Genomic DNA, 21,799 nt, shown 5'->3' on the forward strand with positions numbered 1-21,799 from the left:
CTACGCCTACGTGGTATCGCATCAGTCTGATGTACAAGCTTCAGACACATTTGACACTAAGAGGTCATGTCAGCCACTGCGGTGACAGCTGCTGCATCTTCCCAAGCCATCTCTGCTGCTCATCTAATGGTGAACAGCCCCAGCAGCATTAAGCGAAGAGTCAAAGTTAAGATCCTAAGTTATCGTATTCAAATTGCTGCTTTCGGAAAACCCCAGAGATTTATAAAAACATAAGGACCTAGACAAAATCTTAACTACATGGTTCAAGCTTGCTTTTTTTTTTTTTTTTTAAGAACTACTAAACTAGAATATGCCTTTTGCAGTCCATAAAGTAAAAGGTACGAATAAAAAACCACGTGAATCAGGAGGCAGAGATCTGCCATGTCAAAAGCTACAACACTTCTTTTTTGTGTGGTTTTTTTTCCTTTAAAAACAAAGTTTTTGTTTGAAAAAGAATTGGGAGTGACAGTTCAAGACAACATGACATTTATATCCACAGGGGAGGTAAAGGTCAGCCTACAGCACTGATGTGTTCTAATATCTTGCCACAGCAGCTGTCAATAACATATTTTATAGTTAGCCTAGAGAGATGCCTTTTTTATTGTTTTCAGGTCTGCGTCTCCTGGGACAAGACAAGGTGTTACGCTAAAATACCTTTAACTGATAGGGAAAACCACTGAATTTGGGGAACATACCTTAAAAAGGCACAGAATTAGGCATATGCGTGAGCCTCTTACAGAGCTAAGAATGTAGTAGGCTTGACTTTTCAATTCAGTGGTCCACAGAAGTGAGAAGGGATTAGATTTCCACACCTCCATGTAGATTCAGATAGATCACACTGTTAGCAGGGCTCCCGTGCCAAAACACAAATTCCTGCATGAGGACAGCCTGTATTTTTCATCTCCCTTTCTATCCCTCTAAATACCAAAGGTTACCTTATTGGCACTGTGCAAGGTATCCGCTTGCATAGGCTGATCAAAGCTTACGCCCAGTTCTTCATTGTTTCCTGCAGCAGAGGAGGCTTCGCTGTTCTGTACATCCTTGGGTTCATGCAGCGGAGTGTCCAGAACTGGTAAGGGGGACTTTACATTGGAGACATTAGGCGTTGCACCAGGTAGTAAGGCTGCAGGGTTAATAGCTAAGTTAGCCTACAAAACAGAGAAAACAAAACATACACACACAAAGAGGTCAGGTTAATACTGCTCCAGAGCAAGCACAGCTCCAGAGAAGCAGCAAGAACTAGTGTATGTAGGCATTCAGGTTCTACTTCTATAAGTGCCTGGCCTTTCTCACACCTACGCACTTCTGTGTCTCCCACGTGCTCTGTCTCACTAAGCCCGTGGAGTGACATTATTATTCTGTACAAGAGCTTCAGGAGCAGCACGGCGACATTACGTCAGACCAAACACCTATGTAGCTCAGTATCCTGTCTGAGGACAGCAATGGTTCTGACGTTAAAAGTGATACTGTGATATAGACAGTTATTAGTCATTTCACGTAAGATGGACATAACCAAAACCCCCAAACTCCTAAGAGCCTCTGAACATACTTAAAATAGGGCTGAGAAGAATAGCAGGTCAAGGAGGAGCCCACCCTCTGCCCCCCAAATACAATAAATAGCGCTGCTCAGAGTCAGGTCTGAAACAGGAGGGGGAAACATGCAATGCAGAAATAGTAATAGAAAATACAACATCTGAAAAAGATAATAAAATTGCAAAGGCAAGGTAAGGAAGTAAAAAGATTTTGTTTTAGGAAGAGCCATCAGTGAGGCAAGGAAGACCTTTTTTTCTTTTGAAAGTCAAAATGCCAGTAAAGTTAATTACTTGTAGCTTTCCAATCCGAGATGAGGGCTCTTTGGTTTTAATGGGAACAGGACCTGTAGATTTCTGCACAAAATTACAATGGATTAAACAAGCAGAGAAGTTGTCAACCAGACTATAGTTTGCATTTTAATACGTCTATAGAAAGCGGCTCACTGCTTACCAATATCTTCTGCAGGTACCAAGGTATCATCACTTCCTACCACCAGGGCCACACTCACTCAACTTCCAGCTTCCATTCGCCACATACCATAGCCCCATCTTCATCTCATTTCATTCCGCCCTCCTTCTACTCAATATTGTACTTTGCCATAGTAACCCAAAAACTTCCATCTTCTCCAGGTCACACACACCACCAGTCAAATCCAACCGTGACAGCTACCCTCCCTCCTTGCTTAGTCCCTCCCCTAAGACCCTCTGAAGCTGTGTTGCCAGATGATATAACTAACTTTTCTCTTTGTGACTGGCTGTAACAGGGCCACAGGCTTCAACGAAGCCCACACGGAAGCCAAGAGGGCTAGAAAATTGTACCTCTCAGCCTGCAAGGAGAACAGCTTCAGAGAAGTGAGTGCTCCCTTACAGAAAGCATGCCATAGGTGCCGAAATAAGAGTAGACTAAAAGATCAAGAGCAGCTTTTTGGTCTGAAGGCTTGGGTCAATTCTAGGACTCAGTAAAGAACCAAATCAGCTAAGGTGCCCTTCCCAGGGCTTGCTCTCCACAATTTTGTGGTCTGCCATGGTTCTGTGAGCTAGGCTGCACTCCTGTTGGTATGACTAAGCAGGCAGAGATCCTTCAGCCTGGTTGGAGTAAGGATTTGCAAGGGTTAGGCAGTGGTTTGGGGGTCTTGACAGCATGACAGAGGAATCCCAGTGTCTGAGGAGATCGTTCTCCACTTAAATTCATGTGGTGTTCAGCTGGACCTCAGACAGGCTAAGACAATTCCTGTACCAGGCCATCAGTAGCTATAAAAAAAGGAAGACAAGCGTGGTTCTACACTTCAAGGAACACTTCACCATAAGGGAAGATGGGCTCATTAGTAGCCCTGAAAGACTTGCTTTGTGTTCCTCAGCCTAGGGGGGGAAAAAAACAACACCCACCCCCCACCGTGAAAGGCTAATATCCTACAGATGGAAATCCAACAGCTCTGGTGAGGCACAAGCCAGAATTCAGATCCAGACTGCCTCTTCCAGAGAGGCTTGGTTATGCAAGATTAAGGACAGGAGTAGGAGTCTTGTTTGCTCAACATGAAGTCTCCAATGTAAGGTTCTCAACAGCCACAGATTCACGCTGCATGCCCTGATCTCCCTTCTGAGAAAGCCCACCTGTACTTTAAAGATTACATTCACTCCAACAGACACTGGCACTTCAGAGAATGAACAACCAACTGGTTGTCCAGTGCAACTGGACCTGAGGTGTAATTCTTCACTGCCTTGTGCTTTGCCCTTATAAGGGTACGGACAGTGAATAAACCACTATCAATAGCATTTAAACTTCTTGCTAGCAACAGTGCATCTGCTGATAAGCAGAGACAAGTCTGGCCACACATTGCTGCTTTGCAGCCAGTGAATCCAGGCATTAGTTTTGATCTTTTCAAGGGACTTGTTTAAAACAAAATGATACATCTCATTTTTCTTTGCATGCCATTCACAGCACAAGATTTAGGTACTTGCCTCTGTAGTTACTGCCTTCAGAGTGTCATCTCGTTTGGCACTTATAGCATTTTCTAGAAGGTTACTGGTCTCCAAGGAAGGGCCAGCACTGGCCTTAAGTGTTTTCTTCTCGGCTATTTTCTGAAAGCATTAAGAGCACAAGTCAACATGAATTGGGTAAAAAGCATGGTCTGCAGATCACAAAAAAACCAAAGAAGGAAAGATTTTTAAAAATCTTGCTTCTCTCTGAAAAGAAAACTAGCCACATCTTTTGGCTTCGCAATGCACTGTAGGCATTGCCTTTTGGCTCCGCAATGACAAGGGCTTTCCACTCCATTCCTTTAGCCTACCTCAGCCTTTGCTGTCTATGCGAACGATAAATAATGAGAGTTTCAATAAACTTACAAATGCATACATATTTCCTCATGCACAGGACAGCAGGGGAAATAAAAACACAAAGCTAGCTAAGGAACACTGCTATTTTTATGTTTTCAAGCAAAGAAGCTCCATATATAGCTGCCAAGCACTAATTACTTAAGACCACCCCTTCCACAGTCCTCAGAAAAACTGTTTGCAGGAACTATTGCCAGTTTTCTAGCCTAACTTCCATAGATATGAAAATAGACAAAAGTAAAAGCTGGCTTCAATTTAATTAAGCAAAATACGTTTGGAGTAGCAGTTTAGAATGCACGTTAGGACTTTGACCTCAGACCACCTGTAGTGCAGTCTAGTCCAGTACTGCAGCCGCTCGTCCTCTAAAAACAGTCCAGTGATCACAAAGGTTTTAATACCACATTCATTACCTTAAATCAAACAAGCCTGCAGAGACTTCAGTTACATAAGTCATAGAGCAAGGCTCATCAGTCATGTATGAGCTACAGGGAAGTAATATCAGCAAGTTAAACAACAAAATAATTAAACAACACAAACTCTACTACTCTGATTTCTGCTCAGGTGTGTTCTCTCACACTTAAGCTGCTCCCAGTGGTACACAAGAAGAATCCAATCCCCTCATCCCAGCTTTGGGAGACTTAATGCATCTGTTTGTTCCCTATGCCTTCAGGGTCACAACGGCCGTTTCTATTCTCTCAGAAAGATTTGTGAAGTCGCTTCATTTCTTGTGAGAATACATATGGAAAAAAAAAATCCCTTCCATACACTTCTTTCCAACATCTTTTATACAAGCCATTTACAGTAGAGAAACAGATACCGGAAGGTTTGTTTTCGCGGTACTGAAGAGATCATCCTCATCGTCATCCCCAAAAAGCCCTCCTCCAGATGATGGCTTCAGGATACGGTTTACAGCCTGAAGAGGCAAAGGATAAAGAAAAGGTGTGTCACAAATCAAAAGCACATCTCCTTTGGCCCACGATGCCTGAACTGATACTAGCACTTGGCCCTCCCTTGGAAATCAGGGACCTGAAGCTGCGCTCAAACACGGGACACTGCTAAGGGGCACACTTCAAAGACTGTTTTTAAATAGCAGGTTCAGAGGATGACTTTGAACTCACCGTCGACTTCTTGGGGCTGGCAAAGAGGTCAACGTCTGGATCATTGTCCTTCTGAAGTTTGTGACTGAAGAGGAGCTCTTCGTCTTGAAAGACTCCGGTGCTTTTGGGCCGAGTACTTTTCTCAGAAGCCTGGAAGGAGAGGAGAAAAGTCCACACAGTGAGAAACTCCCTCCCTTAAGGAGGTTATTTACCTCGTGGTAAGACAGGTTACAGTCCACCTGAGGCTACACTACAACCTTGGTAACAAAAATACAACTTTAACTGCCAGTTACATATTTTACTTTGAGCAAATTTGCAAAACTTACAATGGAAATATTTGTATTCACATTTCAATTTGATGCGAAGATATTAACCAAAACGAATCTGTGTCTGCTGACCTGAGATCCAGCTGCTACTGTTTACCTGTAAAGCTTCCTTAAAAGAGAGAAAAAAAACCACAACAAAAACAACCAAAAACCAACCAAAGAAACCGCCTTGTTTACAGTATGTTATCCTGAGCATACAGTGAGGTTTATATTTATGACTTGAATTTTCCAGCTGAGGTTGCAGGACAGAGAAGTGAGGGGAAGAGAATCAGTTAATTATCTTCCTAAGCTACCTTTTTAAAGAAGAAAGTTACAAAAAACCCAAAGCTGAAGGCTTGTAAAGCTATTATTGTTGCTAGATTCCCCATTCTCCTCCCATTAAAGCAAACACACCCCCACAATGAAGAACAGAACATATTGTCTGCCTTTGGCAAGAACTTTTACTTGTACTTTCAAGTTGGCTGGTGGTGGGGAAGGTTGACAGTGAAACGTATCACCTTATCGGCCCTCCGCTCTCTGGCAAACCAACCAATATCAACTGCTTAGGCACCAAAACCAATGCCTTTCTACGATCATGGTCACTGTACGCACCCAGGTCTGACTTTCAAAAGGCAGAGGCCCCACTGGATGTCTAGGCAAAGGCCAGTATCTATGTTTCACCACCCAGCTGCCTCTTCAGGGCCGATGCACATGAAAGGATGCCTCTTAAGAGCATGACTGAATGCCCAGTAGCGTAACAGCACACTCAAAATCCAAGCAGCAGGAGCAGTAGTCATAAGAATAAAGCCCAGTTATCACCGCCCCAGTCCAAGCCTCCAGGAGCCCCAGCGGGCCGCCTACTGAAGCTAGTTTCCAGTGCACCTTTTTTGGTCCATACACCTTTCTCCTATGATTTTTATTACTGCTCCATTCTCAGCCCCTCTGTGCAGCAGCCTTCGTTTTACATGAAAAGCCAGGTCAAATTTTTAGAGCACTAGATCTGCTGTTTATGCCCAGATACACGAGAACCTAATGCACATCTAGCAGTACCCACACATGAAACGCATATTAGGCTGAGATAAGCCAGGAAAACACTATCACCTTTCAGATTTCCCTAGCAGAAAAATTAAATTCCTAAATTACCTATTCTGATTTTTGCATTCATATGCTTTTCAGCATCTTAATCACTTTGTGACTGTTATATGCTGACAGCTGAGTGCTCTGAAGGAAAGATTTGAAAGGATTTGTATCTTCCCAAGTTCATAGGGCTGATGTGACTTCTTGCAACCATCTCACAATGTGCACGCCCCACCACCCAAAAAAAGCCCCGAACACAGGATACGTTCACAACAGGTAAATAGGCACTCAAGCTATAAACAGGAATTTTCCTCCAAGAGCTATCTATTTTATTCAGCCCCAGGGACTTCTGAATGAAGTGTGTATAGCCTTTAGGGTTGACAACTTACTTTACACAGTCACACTAAGATGACAAAACCTTGGGGCACACTCTCGGTTACAGTATGTACTTTTTGACATGACTTCAAGTTTACAGAATAAATTTTGGTCCATCTGCATCAAGCAGAAACAAGAACATTGCCATGGATTCAACGATATTGTTGCTGAAAATTCAAAGTCTACCTCTTCATGGTATATGCTCTATCAGAAAAGCCAGACAGCAAGAATATGGCAACTGGAGGCTATTTTTAAAAAGTGAAGAGTTAAGATGATTCTTGCTGAAGCTAGGTCTGCAGGCATATATCCACCAAGGAAACTGCAACAATATAAAGAAAATAAAGGAATAAACCACAAGGCTTCAAATTCCACATCCTTCTACTTCCTAGTACCTCTGACCTTGAGGGGTAACTGGGGAATCAGTTCTGTAGAGCAGACACCAAGTAGCTGCACCAAAACATCTGCATAGAATTTCTTTCATACTAGCATGCAGCCAAATGCATTTGAGTTAGTGGGATGGAAAAATTTACAAAGGAATTCAGGATCATGGGGAAAAGCAGGAATAATTTCTCACCCAAGAATTTGGAAGTTTAGAAATAGAGAAGGATTAGCCTCCATGACATGAAGAAAGGGAAGGGTGAAAACGAAACCTTGACTAGAATAATAGAGGTAGAAAGGTGGAAATACTATTTCCTAGTGTTCAAGAACTTCCCTAGACTCACCACACCAATTTCTTTCTGTGCATTTTTAATGTCAACATCATCTTCGAGTCTCTCCTCTTCCTCTTCCTCAAACAAGCTTAACACTTTCTTAGCTTGGGTCTTGACACCTTTCTCCAGGGCCGGTGGTGATGTTGCAAACAGATCTGAACCGCTGGCTGGCTCTGAGGCTGGTGCTGCAAAAGGCTCCACCCCCAAAAAAAAAAAAAAAATTAACACATCAGCCTATTATTTAGTTCAGGTTTGCCCAAAAACCCACTAAGCTTTCTTAATTAAATGCCAGTAGTGGTCAGAGTTCCGCAGTCCACTACCAAGCAGACAACGACATTCAACTAATTTTTCCTAAGCAGACAGAATAGCAGCACGCAGATTAGCAAGGCACAGGTAGATAAAGAGAACACACTTTATGGCTCCAAAGGGAACACAAGTTTCCTCCTGTACTCTACACCGTAGCGCTGTTGATAAGCAGCTTCCTGCACCAGGTTTCCCCCTCACCCGCATGCCAGGTGGCATGTGCGCCACAAGGCTGCATTAAGCAGCTTTGCTGTTAGCTCTGAGGTATCTCGTTCATGCAACTTGGGATCCTTTGGAGTGGGCAGCACTACCTGAACCTTGAATGCACTCAGGAAAGTGCAAAGCATGGTAACTACTCTGGAAATTCATCAGCTGGTAATTCCCCAAAAATCGCTCAGTAAGACGATGCCCAAGATTAAGTTCTGCTGAAGCTTCTTCAATAATACACATCAACACTGTTCTGTAACAGGAGGAATTCACAATCCTGAAAGCCACAGCTACCAACACCATTTATAACTCAGACTATGTTGGAACGAAGTTACTGAGCTTGAAGCAAAGCCTACACATTAGTACAGGCTATCTTTTGGAGGAAAGCTCTGATCATGTGAATAAAAATTACCCAACCCACTCGAGAAGAAAAATGAGAGAGATTCCTCCCCCCAACCCCCAAAAATACCCCAAACAATTCTCTCATGTATGTCAGTTCGGAAACAACTTTTAAAGGCCATTTAATCAATGTGCTGTTTGACTGAAATTATTATCCTAAATGGAGACAGAGTTATTCTCTGCTTCGCAACAGAAGAAAAAATCCAGAAAAAGAATTCTGTCCCAGAGCAGCGCTGTTAGATTGTTTTGTCTGTGTTTTTTTGTTTTGGTTTGGGTTGGGTTTTTTTGCCTTTTTTTTTTTTTAAACTGAACCTTTACCAAACTGTAGATTAACATAAGAAAATCCCTCACTTTTTCCTTTGTTTGCTGCCCTGCAATGTCTGCTCCTCTAGGCACAGGAACTGCTCCAGGCTCTTCTAAACACCACACTGTATCTTCTACCTGGTTAGACTTCGATGTTTTATCTGGCAAATCTTCCTTTCCCTCCTTTTCTTCTTCATTAAAGAAAGGTGATGCTTGTGCTGGTTTTACTTTCTCCTGCAAAAGTAAGAGAATGTTGTTGACACAAAATTGGTGGGTATATAAGAAGCATACACTGCTGTGGGAGCAGCCTCAGTTCGCCTTCTGCAGGAGCCTAGGGCACTGGCAGCGTGCTTGACTTCTGCCTTCCTCCCATGGGACATTCTGGTTTCTCACTTCTGATTTCTAATATTCTAGACTCTTGAGCCTGGTTGAAGAGTGCCAGGAAGCAGTTGCAAGCTTAGAGTGGACGCCCTGGGAACCTTGTCTGGTTGGTGGGCTGTTCCCTGTGACTGACAGCAGCTAGACCGTCGCTTGCCTGTTTCTTCTTCCATTGCCAAGCCTATTGCCTTTATGGGCCATGACAAGTGTTTTCCTGGTAAGCAGAAAGGCAAGCAGGGGAGAGGGGGCGGCACATATTCGTGCAGGAATTTCCACTACAGATACAGCTGTGTTAAGCTTTTGCAGCTCCTACTCACAGTTCCAGAGCACAACCAGACAGGCAGTACACTACAGGCTAAGCTTATAAGGCAGAGGATAGCATAAGCACCCTCAGAGGGCCAGTAAGAAGCCTGTAGGCACATCTGAACCAGCCTGGGTTGAGGTGGCACAGAGGGTGAAGCTCAAGCTTCACCGTCATCAATAAGCCATCTGTTCCTTGTAACAGTATTTTACAGTTGAGAGCTCTCAAAACACCCTCAGGAAGGGCTTTTTAGGAGAAACCAAAAAAATGTAGGGTTAGCGGTCAAGAAAATTTTGAAATCTCTATGAGGCTGATGGTAACAAGTTTTACATGTAAGAGTTCAGTCTGCCCTGCTCCCATTCCAAATTTGCTAGGACTACCCCTGTCTAAAACAAGTTAGACTTACATTCAGTACCCAACAAGGAAAACAGACTATAAAAAGTCTAAGTGTTCCACTTTAGTTTTAAAAGAAAAGGGAGGTACCACTGCAGCCTTGGCAGCTGAAGGAAGTAGTGTTGATGGGGCGCTGAAGAGTGATTCTCCATTAACAGCATCATCTTCAAACAGCAACGACACCTTCTGTGGCTTTCTTTGGCTGCAATGACAGAGACAAGAAAGTGGAAGATTCAGTGCAAGTTTCAGAGGCCATGCACCGCATCTGTTTAAAAGTATAACTTAGAACCATCATTTTCAGGAAGTGGTCCCCGATACAGGGCTCTGCTTCCTCACTGTCTCAACAGTTCTACCACCCTCCCTTCTTGCCCGCACAGCCTTCTGCAGAAGTGAAGATAAAAAGAAGTAAAGATGATTTTTTGTATCGCAGGGAGGGAAATGGAGAGCCCAATACAGTGGTGGCAAGGAGAATGATCCGCCACAGATACAAATGAGGTAAACACCCATCCCTGCCCGTCTGCACTCACACCCCTCTACCTCCTCCTCAGCAGCAGCCGAAAGGGACACTTGCAATACACCCGGGCCCGGCTGGTTTTGAAGGCATTGCTGGGCTGTTCTGAAAAAACACCCACCCCCGTCCCAGGCTGTCACCTCTCTTTAGTGATTGCAAATAAATCCTCCTCATCCTCTTCCTCAAAGAGGCTTGTCTTCTTCACAGCTTTAGCCTGACTGACAGTGCTAGCTGGTTTTGCAGGGTCCTCTTTTCGGTCATCTTCAGAAGGAAGTTTAGCTGGCTTGGAAACATTCCAGTGTTCCTTAAAAATAAAGAACCCTTAAGTTTTCTTTTGTCTTGGTCAAAGCCACTTCCCCATCTTCTCTATAGTCGGAAACACTTCAGCATCTTGGCAGCCCTTGCATCTCTTTACTAGTTTATTTTCCTGCCTTTGTGTTAGTCAGAGTGATCTGACATCGCTCAGGCTTTGCAGAGGGCCTGGCCACCTTTTGCTGGACAAAAAACATATGCCAAAACAGGATACACAGACTTCACTATTACTGTTGCTCTTGACAGCTGAGGTCAGTGTCAACTGCAGTTACACAAGTAAGGTCACCCAGTCAAATCTTATTTGAGCCACTTAAATAAATAGCAAGTTTGATGTATGGGGAAAAAAACCACCAAAAAAAAAACCCAAGAAAAAACACAACACCCACACCCAAGACACTTCATAGTTCTGGTGCTGCACTTCTTATTTCCTCAACTTTTGACCACAGTACTTTCTCCCCCTCCTCCACCCCGCCCCGGAGCTAGCATTTAATGAAGCCTACCCACTGAACAAGTCAAAATTCTACATTAAAGGGAAACATTTCTTGGATTGGGAGAGTTTTCTGGCTTGGGTGTTTTCTTATTCCCAGCATTTCAAGTGGTTTGCCCCATTCCCCACCTCTGATCGTCCCCTTTCTGAAAGGGACTACAGGCATGCTGAAGTGTGACGTTTATTCCCCATTAAGATAAAAGTGCATCTAAAGATATTGCTAGTATCCACTAAGCAAGCAATTACAGGACAGGTAACAAAAATCAAATCTACACAAAAGAGTAATTTTGGGGGGTAGGAGGGCTAAGAGGAGCCTGGATCCTATTCACATGAGTTAATTCAGGGACTTTCCATACAAGTTTTTAATTTACTTAGTGTCTCTGGCTTTCATTTAAGAAGCAGGACAACACCTAATCCACCCCTAGAAGAGGGCTGCTCTCTGGGAACCCTAGTCATTTCTGTTTCATTTTTCCTATCCCTAGCTTTAAAAAAACACACAAAAAAAGCAAAACCAATGCAAACAAAAAAAAAAACCCACAACACCAAAACCCAAGCAACCCCCCCACCCCAAAAACCCAAAACAAAGAAAAGAAAAACTCACCACATATCCATCTAGAACTGCTGAACTTTCCTTACAGAAATTAAAGCAGTAGGAGCAAACTTACTTTTCTGTTTTAGTATTTTTAAGTCAGACTTGTTGGCAGCACCCTCCATTTGCTATCAATCTTTCTATAAATTACATTGAAAATACTGATTCTCTCTTCCACATCACTTCTGTTACCTAGATCCTGAGATAACGTCAGCCAAGCATCAGACACTTCCTCAGCAGCACACAAGTCACAGGACTGGGGTAGGCGTGGCACGTGGACACAGCAGTTTGACTGTGGTTCCCATCTCAACAATTCTATGCTTTGCCCAGCATAAAGCCCCGTAACCCCTTTCAACCAAATCTTATTCCTCAGTACCTCCTCATCACTGCTGAACAATAAGCTAGAAGCTTTCTTGAGTGGCTCTGACTGTTTTGCTTTCGCTTCCAGGGGTTTTTCCTGTTGCTTCTTGGCAGGTAACACACCAAAGAGATCCTTGAAATAAAATTTAAAAAGAAACCTATTTTAAAAACTCAAAAGCCAAAAGCACAATGAAAATCTCACTGAGAAGTCATCATCATGCAAGACACCATTGCCATCCACTCCTCAGGTGAGTAGGACAGAGAAATGGTGTTTTGTGAACCCTTTTTGAAGACAATTTCAAGGGCGATGCAGTATTCTGGTACAGGAAATTCCACGCACGCAGCTTTTGATAGGCCAGAAACTTGTAAGCACACAGCCTGGTTTTGGCCCACAGATTCTCCACCATAAGGCTCGACCAGGAGCCAAAAACCACGACACAGCAATTCTGTTGGGCAGCACCTAACACAACGTGGCCCTGTTTCTACATCTACATAGTGAAACAGAGAATGAGTCCTGTTCTGAGAGGACAGGCAATAGGCAAACTGAACCACTACCACTGGGCAAGAACCAATCCTTTTCACCTGAATAGACCCATGCAGATTATTATATAGGCATCAGAATGTGCAAAAGCATATGTTGACTTCACCACCTAACACTTATTTTTGCTTCTCTCCACTCAACTTGAACTTCAGTTCCATAACACAACCTTCATGGCAGATACTAGAGACCTTACCACATTACAAAATGTTTCACTATCCTGACAGTTGCTTCTAAACAGCCCCTATTCAGAAAGGTGAGCTGGAAGCAGCCCCCTCTTGAACAGGAAACCTTTATCTTGAGTTTGCAGAAGTCCCCTATCATACAGCTCTGAGCAAGCCTCCTATTCACCTCAGGTTAAGACTATGGGGTAAGTTAACTCACCATGCAGGCTGCAGGCCAAGGGTTGGAAGCACTTTGGAGGGTGTGTGGGAGGGAGAAGAGGGTAAAAAGATAAGAAAAGCACACACTAATTCAATTTTGTTAAGTTCCTTGCACAAACTGTGCTCTGATCTCAGTTTCTACACTAGCAGCCACAATTCTTACACACTGAAAAGCAAGGAAAAAAGGAATCTGCCAGCCATGACACAGGAGAAGCAAGAAGTCATCCGTGTGGCTAGGTACCACAGGCCAGTATAAAACAGCTTCCTGAAGCTTGTATCCATTCTATTGCTCAGTGTTCTCTAGTCTTATCAATCAGAGGGATAATATCCTTCCTGCTTAGGTCCAGAGATGATATGCACTGACTGCAAAATACTAAACACACCAAGAACTCACAAGAGTCCCTGCTACCATTCTCCTCCGTAATACTGTCTATGTGCTTAGAACTGCAAGATCGATTTAATGCTCTAATTTAGTGCTCCATTTACAAGCTTAGTGTTGTAAGCTCTGAATATTTCCTGCTGCATTTGCAACAGCTGTGCAGGAGGGTCCCCATTCACAGGCAGCATCAGGAAGTGGTACTTACCTCTTCATCATCGTCAAACAAGGAGAGCGGAGCTTTTGTCGTGGACTTGCTGGTGGGGAAGGATGTAGCTTTGGATTTCACAGTTCTACTTGATGAAAACAAGTCCTGTGCAAACCAAAGAAACGTCACATTGCAAAGCTATATGTTTAAGAACTCTAAATGGAACGTTCATGGTTTTCCTTTTTTTTTTTTTATAAAGTGTTTAGTGTGCCTGTGAAGTAGGGAAAGGTCATCTTGCTCAGATGTACCACCAATCACCTGCAACTCCACAGGGATTTCCCTGAGCTGGGCAGATTAATTGCTAGCTAGAAGCTGAGGACACAAGATTAAACATATGCAGTCTTTCATGATTCTTGTTGCCAATTTGCTGATCTTTCCCCTCTTCAGGCTTTCAGTTTATGCCTGTGTGTACCGCACAAGTTTAACTCTCTGAAGACAGGGAAAAAGATTGCCAGAAATTTCACTCTTGGAGCAAGAAGAAACTTTCAGGATGGCTGGGAGTAGATGCACGGATATCTGAGCTCCCAGGCTTAGAGATAAACAGGGAGTCCCCAGATACAAGCGGACTGAAGTCAGGGTGACTCAAATCTCAAGGATTTCTGTAGGGATTTGTTAAAGAGATACTCACTTCAGAATCCTCCTCATCAGAGAAGAGGCCCCTCTGTTTTCTTGGAGGTGTTTCAGATAAAGGCTTGAAGTCCTTCCCTGAAGATGGTTGACTCTTTAGGACAAATAAAGACAATGCATCAGAACCCATTTAGATTCAGAAAGGGTCATATGATGTGCATGCCCATGCTAAGGGGCATGCCGCTGGCAGTGTCCCCACAGCTAAAGGGACAGAACACAAGCTTGTCACCCATGGGCTGAAGTCCAAAACTCGTGTACTGAATGAGTTCCTCACATGCAGCCAAAGCTACACACAAGTGACTTGCAGGTCTTACCACGGGCCTCCCCTCCCGCCACCATCCTTCTCAACAGAAAAATGTATGCAGCAAGTCATGCCAGCCCCCCTTGTGAGTTAAATGAAAATGTTTCTTTTAACAAACTGTGTTTCATAAAGGAAGAGGGCAGTTTGTGCCAGCCATCGTTTCCTGCATTAGCACAGCACAGCCCCAGCCTGCCACTAGCTAAATTGCCATTAAATTCAGAGTTATTCCAGACCCAAGCACTACTGTCAGCAAGCTTGAGGTACAAAACAGCCCTCACTTCCTGACAGAGCAGGAATGGTGCTGCTGAATCAGTTCCCATACTCTTCTCTGATCTCAGCACTTGGCTTTTCTGGAGGAATGGCATCAGATGACCTCCCACCACCACTCCCGCTCATTGGCCATGGATACCCTTGCACTGCACCAGAAACAGAAGCTGGCTTTGGCCCTCACGCTCAGGTGCTTCTCATAAGGCAATATGGAGAAAGTCCTACAGCAACTTGCATGAGACAACCCCAGCGCTGTACACTTCTCAGTCCAGAGGGGAGGTTGGTATAAGTGCAAACATAGCCTCTGCAGCACAGAGCTGTGACACCAAAGGTTCTTAAGTCAGACTGTTTTATTTCAGCCATGAACTTCATAAACATTTTTTATTATCAAAGGCTTCTCATTTTGCTCTCATTTCAATCCTGCCTTAATAAGATTCTTCCAATCACCGCCACACACAAAAAAGAAAAACCTCAAACCCCAAGTTTGAGAGGCAAAAAGCATTTAAGGACCCCTGAAGCACTTGGGTCATGAAAGACCCTATGAACCTAGTTCTGTTTCGCAAATACAGCATGTCCAAAGTGTTGTACATAGAAAGACTCCTTCAGCTGCAGTAGTAACTTTTTGCTAAAACCGTCGCCACACAACCCATTTTTATGCCATTACCTTTTTTTCCATAACTGTCTCCCTACAGCTTTCTGTTTCTTTAGTTGTGCCAGCAACCACAGGAGGAATGGCAGGTTTTTCCTTGAATAAGTCACCTTCATCATCATCATCATCAAATAGGTCAGCCGTGGACTTGACTGCATTAAGAGGTGAAACAAACAGGGAACGATGAGAACAGAACCGCCACTACTGAACAAGAGAAGAAATCAGAGTCTCAAGAGATACCATGCTCCCTTTTTAAAGATGGCCAACGTCAGGAGTCTTTAAGAGAAAAAGCTAGAGAAGCTCTCAGAGGGAAACACCACTTACCAAAGAGCACTGGTGACAGAGCGGACAGACAACAAACACTGGGCTAGAGTCAACTGGCATCTCTAAAGGCAGTGCTTCGTATTGGCTTGGCACCTCTAAAGACCTAGAGCCTGCCGATAGGGAGTGTTGGGCACAGGGACTCAAGGCTGTGTAAATAAAGTCTACATCATTTCCCTGATTCGAGTCTAGATACTGCCCTAGAAGTAGAAGGAGCATCCTAAGAAAGAAAAGTCGGTGGAGAACATGTACAAATAAGCCAGTCCTAAAACACTCTGAGGAAATGTCAAAAACAAACAAAAAAAAACCAAAAACCCAAACAACCCCCCCCAAAACCCAAGCAGAAGTAACAGTGACACAGGTTTGAATTTTGTAACTCATTGGTTCCTCAGTTTGAATTTTTATGACCTTTAATGTTTAATCTTCCACTGCACATGTGTAGAGGTACCTGAATCTGGAGGCTTTTTAGTTGCTCCCACAAAGAAGTCGTCGTCGTCGTCGTCATCAAACAGAACAACTTTCCCAGGCGGTTTAGGAGTTCTCTCTGTGCTCTGTGCTGCAGGCTTCTTGTCTTTTTCCAAAATTACAGTGGAACCAAACACATCACTTCCTCCTGCAGGTCAGACAGGGGTGAAGAAAAGAACCCGCACACAGAGGTCATTGCCACAGTTACCGAAAAGCTGAACTCGTGCCATAGTAAGTGGAGCTAGGCAGAGTTTCCATCACAGCAACTTTTAATGCATTCTTGCAACAATGCCACATCAAAAGCATTAAGCTAGAAACTGCCTGATAAAGCCAAGTCACAGACAGATGGTCCCTCGCTCCCACTGCCATCACTTCTTCCTCAAACCTGCTCACCTCTCCTAGGAACAACAGCCAGGTTCTGCTAGAAGACCCAGCAGTCCCACGCCGCCATCCCCATGGACTTCCCAAATCAGAATCCCACTTCACTAAGCAGTCAGCCACACCACTGTGGACAAGTAAAAGCGGTAAGGTGCTTGAGGAGAGGGGAGGACAGGTGACTGAGCTCTCCCAAGGAGCTGCACTTGTCATGCAAGACCACTAGCAGCACTGCAGGAGGAGGCTGAGTTTGGTCCCAAGATCCCCACGTCCTTCAGATATGGCAGTGATCAATTAGAATAAGTTGGTAACAACTATTTCTTCTACATCTGGTGTGGAAATGTCCTGCTTCAGTAACACGTGCACATCGATAGATTGTCTGCAAACACTTTTAGTGTTTTTGGTAAAAATAGGCAGCCTGGTTCTAAGCCTGTCTTTTTGCTTCTTACATATAGATGCTTGTAACAGTGGCAAAAAAAAGAAAAGATATTTTAATTGAAAGGTTGGCAGAGAGTAGAATAACTGTTATTTGGTTAAAAGTCAGCAGACTGCATGAATTTTGATCAGGACAGCAGCAGTTTATTATGGAAAAAAGTGTACCGTGCCATTAGAAAGCGCCAAAGGCTTGACAGAAATATAGCCACAAAATTTGATTATTAAACATTCTCAAGTTTCTAAACAAACTGTTCACTGGGAATGTGTTCATCAAGCAATTCTGAAGAGCAAAGGAGCCTCAACCTTGGGGTTTTTTGGTGACTTTAGCCTGCCTACAAGTTACTGAGAAGGTGCAACTGAAGACTTTGAATAAATGCTACATATAACTTAATTCCTGATGAACCAGCACAGGACACGTAAAACGATGGGGAGTTCACTGCTTACACAACAGTACCTCCAAGAAAGAGCGAAGGATTAAAAAAAACCTCAAGCTGCTTTTTAACCCGCTACTAAGTCTTATAATTATGTAGAATGACCATTGCAGATGCATATCTTTGATCGTGGAGTAAAAAGGCTGTATTTGTATATGCCCTACTCTAAAAATCATGCTTATCAAGGGTTCAGTTAACTGAAGCCATGGTCTTGAAACAGGCCTTTCTTAATAAAGGGCAAAACTTAAAATTAAGGGGACTCAATCAGGTGAAGACCCCACACAGAGGCAGAAATCAAAGTCAGTTAATTCAAAGAGATTGGTGACGCGTTTCTTTTCATTGCTCAGCTTGAAGTCTGACGTGGCACAGGGATCTTACTACAATTCTTTTTTTTCTAGCTCCGGGTTACAGACCTGGTGCCTCCCCATGCATGCAAATCCTCCTAATCAAAACCAGAGAACGAGAGTGATCTTATTTACCTGTGCCACAAAAATATAGGAATTTGATGCTGAAACTGCTCTGCTAATGTAAAGCAATATGATCAAATCTGCAAGATCAAAATGCATTTCCTTCTCAAAGCATAGAGGGAAGGTGTGACTGCATGCACTGCAGACTTAAACTGTCTAATATCAGCTGAAGTAAAGCACATCGCACCACACTGGAAGCTGACAGCTGCTAATATCTGCCATTAATGATATCTACCTTTGGAGCTCCTACAGAACCTTGATCATCCTTAAAGCATGCTGCAGTTTAGGCTTAGCATGGTAGAAGCACCTGTATTTGTCATTAAGCACATGATCAAGCAATGTGGTGTTGGTGTATTCGGATAGTTTTCTTCTTTAAAACCTCCTCAGTAGGTTTTAAAGGAAAGAGCATTTTGTGCATGAAGCAATTGGCTATTGAATGAATCATACCTGGGAACAGAGATACTGCACCTGCAGGAACTTTCTTTAAGGACTTTGTAGAGGATGCTGAAATCATAGGAAGTACAATACAAATGGATGCACTTGTTTTATGCTGTCAAAGCCTTCAGAACTCTACCACAGAAACAGGAATCTGAGAAGTCTTCTGAAGTCCATTTTTTTCCTCTATAGCTCAGAACTCTTTAAACATTCTCCTTGAACTTCCGTTGGTGGTTTTTTTTTTGCAGTCTAGCTATTTTTGCTCCATTAAAACTCAACAAAACAGCTTAACTAAACTGAAGCTTATAAACACAACATACATTTACACATAGCGTTATTTACAACAGTTCCCATTCACACACTCAAAACCACTTCAATTTAAAACACAATGGCTTAGCCTCCCAACCCTTATCTGAAAATTCATCAAATACAAGTAAAAGTGAACGGTGCTGCAGTACAGAATGTGTGCTCAGACTCCTTAAGGGTCTAGATATACAGCTAATGGGAAAAATCGTTCGTGCATTAACCTGCAAGAAGAAATCTTTACTCCACTCAAACCCATAACTAGATCCTGCAAAGTACTCTTCAGCAGCAGGGACCCAGTGCGTGCAGAGAGCTCTGCCAACATTAGTATGGACATCCTTGCAGCTCCAGGAGAGTAGATGTGTGTAAGAGATCATAGTGACCTAATACATTTAAGATGCAAGGAAAACACAGCTGTTCTCTATTAAGACTGGGGAGAAGAAGAGATTTGCCAAAAATTGCTACTGCAGACTTTCTAGTTTGGAAAACAGTCTAGCTGCTAGTGGTGATAAATCACAGCAGAGACAGGACTACAGGAGGCAACAATTAGTTCTTACCTTCACTTACTGGGACTCGCTCCTCTCTCTCTTTTGATTCTTCTCCTTTTGGTGCTTCAGCAAAAAGATCACTCTGAGGATGAAAATGCAAAGGGGAAGAAGTGGTGAATTTGTTTTTTGTAGCAGAAGACAGCTGCTGATTTTTCCATGTAGAATATCCACTTCTAAGACAAGATGAGGAGGTAACTACCACTCCCTTCTCAAAAGAATGCCTGCATATATAGGCTTAAACCTAGGTACTCAAGCATTAACTCAAACTCAGAAGAGTAGCTTTCTGTCTTCTAAAATTTAATTTACACTGATTATCGGCCTGTTTACTGCAGAGAAGGAATGATCTTTTATTTATACATCTTCAAGGGCTTATGCTAATTAATCTACAGCTCTTTAGGTCCTGATTACACCCTTCTAAGCTTTCCTACTGAAGCTTATACAGTAAGTTTGAAGGAAGAATTCAGGTCAGGACAAGCATAAAAATACTCCTGAACTTCACATGACTAAGATGAATGATTTATATTGCTTCTAAGGAGCCTCTAAGACACCAGTGTGGTGCAGAGATGTACATTATAGTTCAAAAAGCATTGCAGGACACTCCCACAAAAGTCCTTGTGCCCAGGCTGCAGTTGCCCTGTGCCGATCACCCCTGAGAGTCACAGCCTAGATTTCCAGGAAACCTTTACACCTTCTGAGTACTGACCCCTTAATTTCTGGAAAGCCTCCCTCTTACAGGAAGTTGGGTATTAGAGGTTGCCTCCTTGGAGGCTCCAAACGCATGGTCTGTACAGAGCTTTGTGGAAATAAGGCAGCAATACTTAGGAAGGAGTAGAGGAGCGCTGGGCTGCAGCAGCAACATCAGGGAGTTACTGCGCATTTGCCATATGCTTTTTGCCAGTTGACCTACTGTGGCTGCCTTCTGGTACAGTAAGGCCTCCTCCATTGCACACGGTAAGTGAAGATAAGTTACCCCTCCTAGGTGATTAACTTTCAGGTAACAGGAAACCAAGAGTAAGTGTATTCAGGCAGGCAACACACACAGACAAATCTGCTTGGCTGTCCTGTGTCTACAGGATGAGGAAAGTAGTCCTGGCAGTAAGTAATAAAGAGGGTCTAACAATAGCTTCATCTGAATTTGTGCCGACACAAGGCTGGCTTGCACTGATGGACTTATTTTTTTTTAAAGCTGTTTGCTGCCACTTAAAAAGAAAGCACATTAATATTTTCCCACAAAGGCTGCATTTGAGTGCAAAGCGCTGCATAGAACTACCCTCTTCCCTTCACACAATGCCCCTGGTGCTTCTTGGCTGTATTCTAGCAGATTGGCATGGTATGCTTGAGGTCAGCTGTACATGAGGTCTCCTTCCAAATTCCAGTCTAATAGCCTCCTTAGCTCTGAGGAACGCCAGACTTTTCTTCTATTTGCAATGAGGAACACAACATCGCATAGAGGCAACAGTTTGGCCGCTATTCTGGGCCTTGCTTCACTGTTACCAGCATCGTCTGCATGATAGAACTCAGAGGCAATCATCTGTCTTACACAGCTACACTGTCAGATTCCTAAGTTTTAAGTATCCCTGACACTGGGTTTCTCTCCCCCTTCATGTGCACAAACAATGCTAAAATAAGGTCAGAAATGCACTTTGTGCCGTTCCTTCATCAAGTCAGCTGTAGATACATAGCATAAGAATAAGCTTAAGGTAAACTTTTCTTCCCGGTAGAGGTAACCCAGGAATTGTATAATAACTAGATGAAAGAACATAGCATACTTGCAACAGGGAACTTTTAACAGCACTGAGACAGAGGAACCCAACAGCATCACTGCCGGACATGGTTTGTGAACGATAAAATGGAAAGGACATCATGTTCTTTTTCCTCTCAAACTTCTCCCACAGCCAGGGAGAAAGAGAGAATGACAGAATTCAGTGTTCTCACAGGCGTCTTAATAGAAATTTTCTGTTTTAAAATAAACAAACAGCATGGCATTTGGTTTATCTCCACAGATAAAAGTGAGATAGCTGCCGAGTAAGCTCTGTTGGAATTAGAACTTTTCTAATATAAGGATAGGACCACACTTGCATTTCTAGCAGCACTACTGCAGAAGGAGGCCTTTGTGCCAAGGGGAATATAAGTACCTCACTTGTGTAGTTCTCTTTTTCCACGGGAAAGCTGCACTGTTCAACTATGCTTGAATGTCACCAAGCAACAAAGTGTTGTCTCCCGTCTCTGCCTTCCAAAAGTGAGACTTTGTTGGGGTCTTTTGTTTTAGAAGGGGGACCCACACTCCATTTCTACCCTCTCCAGCATTCTCACCTCTTCATCATCAAAGAGACCTGTTCCACCACTGAAGAGGCCACCCCTAGACCCAAAGGGTGTGAAGTCTTCATCAGTCAACTTAGGAGGCTTGAAGATGTCATCGTCTTCATCTAGAAAGCACAAGAGCCAAGAGCTGTCGTGCAACTGACCAAGTTTCAGGAAAGAGAATTAAAGAGACAGACAAAATAAAAACTTCTTGATTCTTTGGGTTTGATTCTATTCCATCTCTCTCACAAGCACGACACATACAGAGAAGCTGCTGTAGTCAGACTGGGTTGTATATGGTTGCTCCACAACACCACAATTAAGGTGCAACTCTCACTAGGCCTGTTTCTAGCCTTGTTTTACAGGCATATCACAACCCAGATTTGTATACACACTCAC

General features: G+C 43.3%; 1 protein-coding gene across 4 annotated transcripts in view; it reads right to left on the bottom strand.

Moving 5' to 3' along the window:
• The window catches only part of LOC104048034 (WASH complex subunit 2A), a 37,907-nt gene that overhangs the window by 7,238 nt on the left and 8,870 nt on the right, over positions 1–21,799 (bottom strand). The window contains exons 11-27 of one of the 4 annotated variants that reach the window (XM_064463712.1): positions 21,413–21,525; positions 19,109–19,181; positions 18,261–18,317; positions 16,089–16,253; positions 15,335–15,471; positions 14,104–14,196; positions 13,476–13,580; positions 11,987–12,103; positions 10,363–10,526; positions 9,802–9,913; positions 8,688–8,873; positions 7,440–7,622; positions 4,982–5,110; positions 4,681–4,776; positions 3,492–3,611; positions 1,824–1,886; positions 936–1,148 (exon numbers count right to left, since the gene is read on the bottom strand). In XM_064463712.1, the coding sequence (XP_064319782.1) occupies positions 936–1,148; positions 1,824–1,886; positions 3,492–3,611; positions 4,681–4,776; positions 4,982–5,110; positions 7,440–7,622; positions 8,688–8,873; positions 9,802–9,913; positions 10,363–10,526; positions 11,987–12,103; positions 13,476–13,580; positions 14,104–14,196; positions 15,335–15,471; positions 16,089–16,253; positions 18,261–18,317; positions 19,109–19,181; positions 21,413–21,525 (2,126 nt within the window). Of the gene's footprint in view, positions 1–935; positions 1,149–1,823; positions 1,887–3,483; positions 3,612–4,680; positions 4,777–4,981; positions 5,111–7,439; positions 7,623–8,687; positions 8,874–9,801; positions 9,914–10,362; positions 10,527–11,986; positions 12,104–13,475; positions 13,581–14,103; positions 14,197–15,334; positions 15,472–16,088; positions 16,254–18,260; positions 18,318–19,108; positions 19,182–21,412; positions 21,526–21,799 lie in introns of all 4 variants that reach the window. The other 3 variants (XM_064463713.1, XM_064463714.1, XM_064463715.1) reach the window with 3 other exon arrangements.

The sequence above is a fragment of the Phalacrocorax carbo genome, chromosome 12 (genome assembly GCF_963921805.1).
Source record: "Phalacrocorax carbo chromosome 12, bPhaCar2.1, whole genome shotgun sequence".
Taxonomy (NCBI): Eukaryota; Metazoa; Chordata; class Aves; order Suliformes; family Phalacrocoracidae; genus Phalacrocorax; species Phalacrocorax carbo.